This window comes from Glycine soja, chromosome 13 (assembly GCF_004193775.1).
Source record: "Glycine soja cultivar W05 chromosome 13, ASM419377v2, whole genome shotgun sequence".
NCBI classification, from domain to species: Eukaryota; Viridiplantae; Streptophyta; class Magnoliopsida; order Fabales; family Fabaceae; genus Glycine; species Glycine soja.
Window position 1 is genome coordinate 15,590,496 of NC_041014.1, and position 12,253 is coordinate 15,602,748.

Sequence of the window (12,253 nt, forward strand, 5' to 3'; positions counted from 1 at the left end):
AAGTCACTTTAAGATATTATTATGCAAGGATGGGAGACACTCATTCTTCATTCTATTATTAATTTAGTTAATTATGAATATTTTACATGAAATTTTAAAGGTACAGGTATACATTCCATAGACTTATTAGTGAACAAGGTTTTTTTTTTCTTGGCTTTATTTAAGACACGTGTTAGTGTGTTAGTGTTGAGCATGTGAACAAGGTGCTTAGGCTTAGGAATTATTTGTTATTAATTTCTATTGATATATTTCAAAGAAACAAATAAAATATTATCAGGAATAGAATATATATATATATATATATATATATATATATATATATATATATATATATATATATATATATATAGTAGAAGGATTAAAATAAAATAACATGAATCAAATGTAAATTTTTTATTTTATTAGAAATTCCACATAAAAAATTGGTTAATTTATTGACCTAAAACATTTAATAATAATAATCAAAAGATTTAATTAGTTTATTAGAAAATTTAAATCCTCAAATAGTTGTTTTTTTTAATAATTATTCAATGCAATAGAAAAGTAACAAAATTAAGTTAAGGACAACAAGAACTAAAATGCAAAGGTGAAAACGAAGGCAAACGACATTCTCAGTTGCTGCTACCCGCATTGACGTTTTCATCCATAGCTCCTTCTTCTTCTTCTTCTTCTCCCTGTTTTACTTCCTTTTGCAATTTGCTGTGTCGCAAAACCGAACCAGACATCATCCTCTCTCTCACACACACATGGGTTAGTTTATTTATTTATTTTTTTATCCTTCATCCTGCGCAATTGTAGTGTTAAAAATTGAAACTGTGTTTCAATTTGCCTTCCCATCTTTTTTCTCACTTACCCATTTTTGTTTTTTGTTTTTTTTTCCTTGGGTCAAATTTTGAGGCAGAAGAGGGGAAGGTGGAAGAGATGATGATGATGATGATGGAAGGAGTAGCATCAATAGCATTGTTGCCATGTGGCTCTATCTCAGGACACTTCATCCAACTTCCACATTCTATTTGCTATGGCCTTTGTGGCACTGGTATACGTGCATGTTTTCTTTGTTTAACTAATATCTGTTTTCTGCAAATAATGATAAATAAAAAAAAACAATCCCCTTTACCTTCTCCCCAAAGATTAGGTTCAAATGTGACATTCATTTAGGATCAGTTCCTGTATTGAAAAAAAAAAGTTTTAATCTTTATAAGATTTTATTAGTGTACATTGAGTCATGAGTCTGTTTGAGTAAACTTCTCTAAAAGCACTTTTAGGAGAAGAAAAAAATGAAATGAGTTTCTCCATAAACTAAAATTAACTCTCAGATAGCTAACCATTAGCTAATTTGTAGATGCCCTCTAGTCTTTTAGAGAAGTTATATGAGAGAACTTCTACAAATTAGCTAATGGTTAGTAATGGAGAAGCTTATTTCATGTGTTTTCTTATTTTATCTCTTAGAAGTGCTTCTAAAGAAGCTTACCGAAACAGGCCTATGTTGTTACAATGTTCCTGAAATTTTAATTCCTTACAAACTCATGTTTTAGTACTATAAGTTCTTGGAGGAACTAACATTTTTTTCATTCAGGGATTGATTTCTAAATGAGTGTCACTTATAAGGACCAAATGATTATTTTAACCAGAGGCAATTTTTAGCTCAATTTTTTGAAGTTTTGTTTGAGATTGTTTTAGTGAATACTTTTGATGCATGTTCTGTAGCTTTTGGGTGAAGATAGAAAATGAGTTCTTCCATTTTACCATTTTACATGAAAGGTATGGGGAGTAGTGAACACTAGAATGTATGAAATTGATGCTAATTTGTTTTCTGTAGAGAAAAAGTGTGAGTTGTTATTGTCTCTGGAATCAAGCTAGGTTTGAAAAAGGCCCCCTTTTTCTTAATTTTTTTAACTATTGTCATTGTCAGAAAAATAGGTTCAGGTATAGCTTTTTTGCCAATTGACTCTTTCATAGGGCCTATTAGGTTTCATTCTTATATAGAATGAAAGATTATCATATGAGAATTATTCCTTCAGAATGGACTTTACTCTTTATGTTTTTTAGTGCTCTTCTATGCTCCTGCTTTGCATGAGGAATTGAAGTAAATGGCCCTTAGGTTCCCATATTATTTGGCTTATAATTAAATTCATTAACAAATTTAAATTCTTGTTAGCCTTTCAGCTAAAGATTGTAGCTACAACTACCAGCTTGTGGGTAGTCAATGTCCTTTAGTGCTTCTGTCCTTAGCCTGTTGATTTATTTTTTTTGGTGAAAAACTTGTTGATTTATCTGTATGTTGGTTACTTGCTCATGGTCCTATGATAGCCTATGCTTTTATACAAATTTTTTTATACTCTATTATATTCAATTAATACTTACGTATACATGTTTATCTTTTCCATATTTTTTCATGATGAAAGAATTGGCATGTGAAAGGGAATGCAGTAGGGGTGAGGATTATCGCCTCATCAAACTCACAATTACAGATTTCAATGTACTAATTGTTCCGTTTGTGTTGCTTATCTTTTCTTGTTGCTTGTACACTTTATTCACATTTTCTTTTGATAAAATAGACGAAGAAAGAACAAGCCACTGTTGTGGAGTGCAAAGGCCATGATGCTGCTCGGTTCCACAGCATTGATCATGCTCATGGGTAAAGCATAGTGTTTTCCTGTATAATTTCTTTTTGAGGGCTCACCTGGGTTTTATGATTTTGTTTTATATTAGTGAGTATAATTTTCATGCTAAACAGTGAGAATAATGTTATTAAGATGAAACTACATTTCTATAATCAGGCAACTGGTTGGATGTAACTTATAAATTTTGGACTATGGTCCAGGCAATAAAGTTAACCTTCGTCATTGGTTTCTACTAGTATTTAACTAAAATGACGCTTACAAACAAATAGAGGTTGAAGCTGTCAATCATGCCAATGGAACAGACCAGCTACAGATGCACAATTAGATAATCCACAAGTCATTATCTAGTTTTCATATGGTCCTTGTACAAAGTTTATTTTTTTTTTTGGTACAAGACACTTAATTGGTTTACTTTGGTATATATAATATTAGATTGAACAAATAGTCACTATAGTTTCACACATTGGATTTCATTCACTAGATTTTCCACTTATTTGGGTTTTAATAGTCCGTGTAGTTTCTGCTCATTAAGATATTTGTCCCTATTTTCTGTAAAGGACTTTTCCTTATAGTTTGCAATTATTAAGGTAGTGGTCACCAAACCAAAGTCCAAATAAATGAAACTATCGGGACCAATATCCAATGAAAACTGTACGAGTCAAATTCTATATCTGGCAAAACTGTAGAGACTAATTCTTTATTTTCAACCTATATTTAACATAAGTAATCTTCAGTAATTGTATGTGTTAGATTAAATTTTCTCTATTAATCTCTGATTCTTCGTCTCCAGTTGGCTGGTTTATACAAATTAGTTTATCTTTCAAGACATGATTTCTTCTCTCAAATGGAAGTTCTCATTCATTTTCATTTTTCTTCATTTTGAGTTTTTGATAACCACCACAAGTGGATGGCTGGCATATTCAATTTATTGTTTGCAATCACCTTTGAACAGTTGGGACAAGGATATCACCGGTATGATTGAACCAAAGGATGGGAAGAAAAGAATCTCAGTTTCATTCGAGTGTGAGACACTGAAAGCTGGGAAAGCAGCTGAAGACCACATCAGGAAGTTCATGCCAAAATTAGCCGGGCTGGATGCTGTTGGTAAGTGAATGTAACGCAATTTACATCCCACTTTCTACCTCCATGGGTAACCATTATATCTGCATTTCTTAATCATATATCTGAAGAATTTCTTTTGATTTCATCTGCAATATGTTCTAAATTGTACCCAATCTTGGATGACAGTGTTATTATAATTACACCATTGTGAGATCTTTTAACATTTACGATACTTTTCTTTACTATTTCCCTGTTATGGCTTGTTGCCCTTATCATGCATTTTAAATGAAAGAAGTGGTGTATCAAGGGACCTTGATTTGATCATGCTATGCAATCTGCACCTAACCCTAAGATATTCTTCTTGTAATTACTCTTGCAAGAAACCAGCATCATAGTACACTTTTGACTATTTTGATTTCCCCTGAACATGAGAGGCCTGAGGTGGCAGGTTCCAGATGCAGCTTCTTTTGATTATTATATTTTGATTGCCATGTTATGACATGTACTCACATCCGAACACATATTTTCTCTTTCACAAAGAACCTTGCATTCTTTTGGACCATTAAATTACCATTTGATATTGAGAACTGCTTTTGTGAAACTTTCAATACCGCATCACTCTTAAAGCATTTATATTGGAAACCTTTTGTCTGAATTCATCAACAGCAACATGATGATGATGTTAAGCTTTAGAAGATGTAGGGGAAATAGCAATTTCCTTTCCCAGTTTTTATTTGGAATAAGTTTTATGCATACATGAGCTTAAGCAGAAAGATACAAACAAGATTAAAATGTTTCATACAAATAGTTTATATATCTGACCGATTTCTCATCCCTTGCATTCTGTGTTTGATTTGATGATTTGAATATTTGCAGTTAACATAGGGAAGATGACAATTTCTGGGTTGGATTTTGGAGCGGAGGACAGAGACGAGACTGAGTAGAAATTTTAATATTTTGTAACTAGTTAATGTCCATTAAGCTACTGAAAGGAAGAGTGAAATGCATGTTTTGAGCAAATCCTGCAGAAAATTGTTTTGTAGAAAGATCAAAATCTGTCGTTTGCCCAAAAATTCATCCTTAATAGAGACCACCTGTGCTCTATTCCCTGGCTGTATGTGTCTTTCCTTTAAATTGAATGATTTGAGTACAATGGAATATGTTCATTTGAATAGATAAAAGATAGTTACAGAAAATTTTGGATGAAAAATCCTGTTCTTAATTGATACAATCAGTTTTGTACGAAGTGTAAAGCAATTTTGTAACATTTTACCCTACACAACACATGCATATAAGATGATCATTTTGTAATTGATTTTTAACGTGAGTTTAACAATCATACACAGTATAAAATAGTATTACTTTCTCAATCAATCAAAAATCACCATTTGTATAATTTTAAAGATAATTATTGTAAAAATCAATAAAGTTATCATAAATGATGGTTTCAATAGTTTGTGAATGTATGACGTGTAAAATTATTTTACATCGTTAGTGCATCACATATTTTTCTTTTAATTATTCTTATTATCATTATTATTATTTAATGTCTATTTTCTGATACACAATTTTATACTATCATTTAATCATAAATCATCGTTTGAATTTATTTAAGATAATTATTTTAAAAGTTAACTTGTTATACATGGTGAGTTATAATTAAATAATTATGTAAAAAAATTTATATTGTTATTGCCTAATTCTATTGTATAATTCTTTTTCTCTTATTAAAAATGTGTTTTTATTAAAGCCGAGATTTGAGATCCATAATTGGTTAAAATTTGAGGCACATTGGGCAAGTTTTAAAGATTAAAATAGAAGTTCTGTCGTAATGAAGTCGAGATGCTTTTCTACCTTTTACGACACTTTGCTTAGATTGGTGAGGATTTACTTTCAAAGAGCAAGTTTTATTTACATACATCGTTAAATAATGTTTTGCAAATTACAAAATTCACCACTATAATCTTTAAAAATGCAACACTATTATCATATAAGCGTCTATATATAATATAATGTTTTATAAAATGGTTATTCGACAGTAGACCTATAAAAAGACTTTTATTGTTTATATTTAAAGCCAAAAATGTTACACTGCAAGTGTAACGACTCAAATGATCAGATTACGACAATGATCGGGAAAAGTTATCATAATAATTTAATAAATTCAGTATAGTTTTAACCCTGTCTATGCATTCATTGGTATACTAAAAGTTGTCATATTTTGTTTTAGGCTTAGAGAGAAATATTTGCTTGTAGTTTTTCAAGAAAAAGAAAAACTCGTCTTTCATTTATAGAAATATTTACTTATATAATCTTGTCCTTTTCACTTCAGTTGATAGTGTTAGTAACAGTCCCTAAATGCATTTCCATATATAAAAGATCAAAAGAAAATAATTTTAAAAAATTTAAAAGTGAATATTTTTTATTTATCGAGACTAAATATATTTAACTTTTTTTATAAAAAAAAAAATCTGACGATGTACAAAATACTTTGTAAATGGATCACTATTTAATCCAAAACAATGATGGCAAAATGTTTTGATATCAACTTCCAAGATAGCTGCAAAATGTAAACAACTCAAATTACCGTGAAAAAACGGTTTTTTTTTCACTTATTGGTGGGATGAAAATAGCAGAACTAATATTAAACTGAATGTTAAATAGGCTATATTCATGAAAAAGGACCCCATATGAAAGGCTATATGCATTAAATCCCATATTTTTAAACTTCAAAATTATTAAAAAAAATGAGAGAAAAATGTTTTTACTCCTAATACTTTCAGTTAAATATAATCTATTCCCACACCAAAAAAAATAAAAATTAAATATAATCTAGGCCTTTGTACTTTCATATTGATGAATTTGATTTTAAGACTTTTAAGAAACATGTAAATTTAATCTCTCATAACTTTATAACATGATGCTTAAAAGAGACTAAATAATGAATGTGTTGGGATACATAACAATTAGCCACGTCTGATGTAAAATTCACGTCAATTTGACAAGATTAACACGGAAGCTGGTATTTGCTACTTCTGTATTGACGTGAATGTATTGGTGGCTAATGGGCTGCCAAACATACACTAAATTCATCTATATAAAAGTATAAAAACTTTGACCACATTTGATAAAACATATAGGGACTAAAAGCATACTTTTTCCCTAATTTTTTCGAATATCTATTTACTCACTGGTGGATTTAGGAGAGTGGAGCATAAAGTGTTCTTCAAGGAAATCTGAAATTGGAAAATGCTACTAAATCAAGATGATTCTTAACAAGTAAGAATCATTGCACAACCAAATCTGTCACCCTGGTCAAATATCCACACATCAATATACACGGTATACCACATGGTTATCAGTAACTACCTTCTAGTTGATTCATTAAAAAAAATTGTTGCCAATATTCATAATCAGTGAAAAATGCTGGCTTGGGTTGAGACAGCAACATGAAGCATAATGGAATATAGAGGTTTGAATCATAATGGAACATTTCAGCAGTTGCTGAGCAGAATTTTACCCTTGAGTTGACCATCAGTGTGTTCAACCAAATCTCATTGGAGAATTCAATGCCAACCTGTGCACGGAAATGTCACAATTTCAGAATAAAAGTAGGTAATGCATATGTCTGCAGCATTGTTACACTTTAGAATACTCAAGAGAATATTATTCAAAAGTCTCCATTCTCTCCGTTTTCTCCCTCCTAAACCCTATAATTTCAGGACTTAATGTAAGTTAGCATCTTTTCATTTTTGGTCCCGGTAAGTTCATTTTTCTAATTTTAGTCCCTGTAAGTTTGTATCTTTTCAATCTTAGTCCCTGGAAGATATTTTTCTCCTTTTTAGTCCCTATAAATTTGTGTTTTTCCAATTTTGGTCCCTGTAAAAGCATACTTATGGGAACTATAAATGAAAAAATTAAGATCTTACAACGACCAAAATCAAAAAAACGCAAACTTACATGGACTAAAAATGAGCAAAATAACTTACAAGGATCAAAATTGAAAAGGTGCAAACTTACAGGAACTAAAATTAGAAAAATGAACTTACAGGGACCAAAAATAAAAAAGTGCTTACTTACGGGGACCAAAACACATATTTAAGCTTAATTTCAATTATATTTTCTCACTACTAGCACATAGGAGGAAAGGAGTTAACAGCCACTCCACTTGAATTAACAAAAGATTTTACTTCATTAGTACTGTTTATTGTTGCTCACATGACCATAAAATACTATACATAGTTGACATTAAAGGGTAAACCCCAAAAAAAACACAAATCAACATTATTACCTCTTTTCACCCATCCTTCACATACACCAGAATAACACCATCTACATTCATTTATTTCACTCTCTTCATATACTCAAATAAAAATATCTGTCATAATCTTGTACTAATCAGCACTAAAATTTACAGTGTAAGAGCATTGTTCACAATAGCCAGATAAAACCTGATAAAATCAGTCAGATCTAGTGTTGCAGGTTTATGTGCTTAAAACTGAAGATCTTGTATCCAAATTCTTTATCATATTTAAACTATTTTACTTTTCTGCAAGCACAGTTGGTAGGTTCTAATCAACTAAAACACCTGTTAAAAAGGATAAGTTATTGGCCATTAACATAACTAAATTTCATGAAAATGCGACTAGTTCTCAATAATGAAAACCATTTGGCATAATTACCAGAAAACATATTTCCAGCCTTAATTGTTACTTTATATAGAACTAGTTTTTTTTTTTTTTTGAAAAAGGAAAACTAAATAGGACTTTACAACAGATACAAGAAAATACCTGAGTCATTAATATCTTACTCCTCAGACACATCTTCTGAATCGGACAATGGTAACAATGTGCAGACCCCAAGCAAGTGACCATTAAGGCACACGTAATACTCAGTATAATCTTCATAGGAACCCAACCTGCAACTAGCAGTTTGTGGAATCATATTAGCCTGCAGCATGCTCCACAGCTTTGCCTTACAATACGGGCAAATCTCGGTTTGATGAAGCTGTGCGCCTCTGTTAATTAGCATCCTCCTGACATTTGAGGATGCAAAAGACTTGAAAATTCCTCGGAAGAATCCTAAATCGCCCTCTTCACTTTGGCCAATATGCTCACAAGGATCAGACACATACAAAACATCATTTATGCATTGTGGCATGAGAAAGCTCTTTCCTGATGTTCTAGAAAATCGAGTCTTGTTAACAAAATGGCCAGGAACCTGAACGTTATTGAACAAACTGCCTTGCCTGCAACCTGAACAGAATATAAGAAGCTTCCCCAGAGCCCTCCAGTTCCCATCAACACTGTGGCTTCCACTAGATTGCAGATCAAGCATCATCTTCGGAGCTCTCGTTTTACAAAATTCTTTCCATAGAACTTGCTTTGAAAGATCGTCAAACCATTTGCACACACATGACAGAGCAGCAATTAGCTTCGGGTTCCAATTCAAATGCTGAAACACCAAGAATATCACATCTTCACTTAAATGACCCTTGGTGCATTGACAGCTAGCTGAATGTACGCATCGATACTGCTTTGTGAGAATCATTCTCTTTACCTGGCGTTTACACAGGGCACTTGTCAGTTTATTACAATTTTGATGGCATACTTTAGGACATCTGTACATGTGACAAATCCTAATAACCAAATTTCTTAATTAAGTAATTCATGGTAATCAGGAAACATCAGGACAACTAATGGAACCAATTTATGCTTCATAACATCCAAAGAGCATACTGCATACCACATAACTAGAATTCACCTCATCAGGCTGCTTACTAAAATACTGAAAAGTTTGTTCAAGAAAAGAAATGTTGTCTTCTCCTTCCAACGCACATATATGATAGGTGTATCAGATATGATACGTGAAGCAAATTAAAGTATTGGTGCTTCACAGCTTAAAATCCATAAAACTCCATCTATATCTTCAAACCAAAATGAAGGATGCAAATTTCTATACTTCTATAGTTCCTAACTGGAAGGAGGAACGAAAAAAACTGATGGAACCAGAACATTATACAAATAGAATGAGGAATGAAATATAAGCAATGTTGCTTACAAGGATATTCAAATGCAGCAGACAAATCCCATAGAGAGAGGGATGTTCAATTCAAGTATAAGCGCTTCAACAAAGCCCAGCTTTGAAATTTCTTCGAAATTCAATCATCAATAAGTTCAAAACTTTCCCAAACTCAACATGCACAAAGAAGATAACTAAAACTACAGTAGCCACATCACAGAACAAAGTTAAAAGGCATAAGACATGGCACAGTAGGTAACATAAACTCATTACTACAGACTACAGAGACAAATCCAAATTCGAAAATGACCCACTACTAGATTTCACATAACCCCCACTCAAAATTGCAAATTTATGAAAACCCTTTCACTCAAATGGAAAAAGAAAAAAAAAATCAAGCCTCAACCCCAAAAAAGAGAAGAATGGATCACAGTAACTTGAAATTAGATAAAAAAAAAAAAAAACAAAAACAAAAATCAGAGCAAAAGAAAACAAAACCCAGATTGTATCTTAGCTTATGGAACCAGCTTTGTCCATAAACCAAACAATGGTTTGCTTTTGAGGGATAAAAGGAAAAAGGGTATCTGAGAAACAGTAAAACCAAAACAGACAAGGAGAAAGCAAGCAACTTGCTTGCAAAAGTTGCAATAAAATTGTATGTAATTTTCACCTGAGTAGGGGCAATTCGGTCCACAAAAAGCACAGAACAACACACACTCAAAGCAGCAAAAATGCAGAGAGAGAGAGACCGGGTTGGAGGAAGAAGACCCAAGAAATGTAAGAAACAGCACCAAGGCTTGCAAGAGAAAAGTGTTATATACTTCAGGACATGCATTGAGTAGTAACAACCTTGGTGAGTAATGACTCTGTCAAGGACAAATAATAGTGTGACACGTGTCACCGAGGTCATCTTGGTCCAGCTGGCTCTGCAGAATTCTACAGTGGCACTTGAAAGGCTGATTGTGTAATAAGACAGTACGAGTATTCAAAATTCAACCAAGTTGTCTTAAAAAAAAAGTTAATTGAAAATTGATTAAATTCATAAATGAAAGAAATTAAAAATTATATTTTTTTACCAAGAAAAATTAAATTATATCGATATAATTTTGATATTCATTTTACATATGTGAAAATTTTCATATTAATTCAAAATGAACATAATGTAAATATTTTAAAATATATTAAAATATGAATTATTTGATTACTTTTATTTATTGTTTAATTTTGACAAAATTTAACACAAATAATCTTAATAATATGTAAATATAATTCAACGATTTCATCAATAAAATTCATATCTTATATCAAATTATAAAAAATAATATAATAATGATTAAAGTTACATGTATGTAATTTGATTTCTGTTGTTTTTTATTATGTTTAATTTTGATGTGTTATCAATAAAAAAATAATTTTATATTATCAACCAATTAAAAATTATGATTAATGATGAAATAAAGATAATTAAAAACAGACTTTATTAATCGTTTTTCTGAAGAAAAAAAATAATTATTAATTAAATTGATTGATATTTCATATGAATGTCATAATAATCTAAAATAAAAATAACCTTTACTACAACATTTAAATAAATCTCCTATGATGTCGTTTTCCTGTTAACTTTTCATATTCCTACTGCCTCTAAGTAATCTCTTAGTTTATAGGACTCTAATGTGTACAAATGGCATCCAGTGCATGGGTAATGTTTTTAAAAACATAGGTCATATCTATGTCTAATTCTGAAGTTCTATTATTTTTCATGTTGAGTTGAAAAATATTATGTTTTGAAAAAAAATAAGAACATGATACTCAAATATATTTTAGAGTATGATTCACCTTTAAAGAGGATAAACTTTTCGTACAAGCATGATTGAAGATCCAATGGAACTAATTGTGGGATAAGGGGTGAATATTTATTTGTTATAGGATAAAAGAATTATAATGAGCATGACAGTACTTTACAAGAAAGAAAACAATGTCTCACTAAAATTGCAATTATATAAGTTGAATATTATAGTAGAGATACAAAGATGGTTTAGTGGTGAAGGGAGAAGAAAGAAGGGACAGATAGTTGGTGAGATTTAATTCTTCCACTAATAAAAATTAATAAATTAATAATTAATATTTGTCAATAAAATAATTAAATATAATTATCCAAAATATTAGTGAATACTAAATACTACAAGTTGTTCATAAAAAATATAATAATTCCTAGAAAGACATATGAGATTTAGACTATGTTCATCAAAATTAGTTAAAAAGTTAAAAAAATTAACTAGTAATTGAAAATTGAAAAATTAACTTAACAAATTATAATTGTTCAGTAAAATTAGTTGTTAAAATAACAGAAAAATGTAAAGTGATAAAAAAAATAAAATCATGATTTATTTTAAAAAAAAAGTAATCAGAAAATTTAATAAATATATTAAAAATAAAAGGATAAAAAATATAAAAAATTAGAAGCTAACATTTTAACTTTTAACGTTACTTAAAAAATATTTAAAATTACTAAAAAATTTATTTACTAAATAATCAAATAAATAAAT

The 12,253-nt window shown here is 30.4% G+C and overlaps 2 protein-coding genes across 3 annotated transcripts; one reads left to right on the top strand and one right to left on the bottom strand.

Annotated features, from left to right (window-relative positions):
* Positions 1–565: 565 nt before the first annotated feature.
* LOC114381253 lies at positions 566–4,882 on the top strand. Its single transcript, XM_028340471.1, has 6 exons — positions 566–750; positions 902–1,036; positions 2,406–2,479; positions 2,559–2,638; positions 3,577–3,728; positions 4,563–4,882. The coding sequence occupies exons 1-6, from the start codon at positions 747–749 to the stop codon at positions 4,628–4,630; spliced, it is 513 nt and encodes a 170-aa protein (XP_028196272.1). The 5' UTR covers positions 566–746; the 3' UTR covers positions 4,631–4,882.
* A 1,722-nt stretch (positions 4,883–6,604) lies between these two features.
* Positions 6,605–10,513, bottom strand: LOC114380800 (EID1-like F-box protein 2). 2 transcript variants are annotated; one of them, XM_028339850.1, is made up of 3 exons: positions 10,378–10,513; positions 8,477–9,245; positions 6,605–7,263 (listed from the first exon to the last, which is right to left on the bottom strand). In XM_028339850.1, the coding sequence occupies exon 2, from the start codon at positions 9,234–9,236 to the stop codon at positions 8,493–8,495; it is 744 nt and encodes a 247-aa protein (XP_028195651.1). In that variant the 5' UTR covers positions 9,237–9,245; positions 10,378–10,513; the 3' UTR covers positions 6,605–7,263; positions 8,477–8,492. The 2 variants fall into 2 exon arrangements, with proteins under 2 accessions (XP_028195651.1, XP_028195652.1); XM_028339851.1 differs by lacking the exon at positions 10,378–10,513 and adding an exon at positions 9,747–10,125.
* Between the last annotated feature and the right edge of the window lie 1,740 nt (positions 10,514–12,253).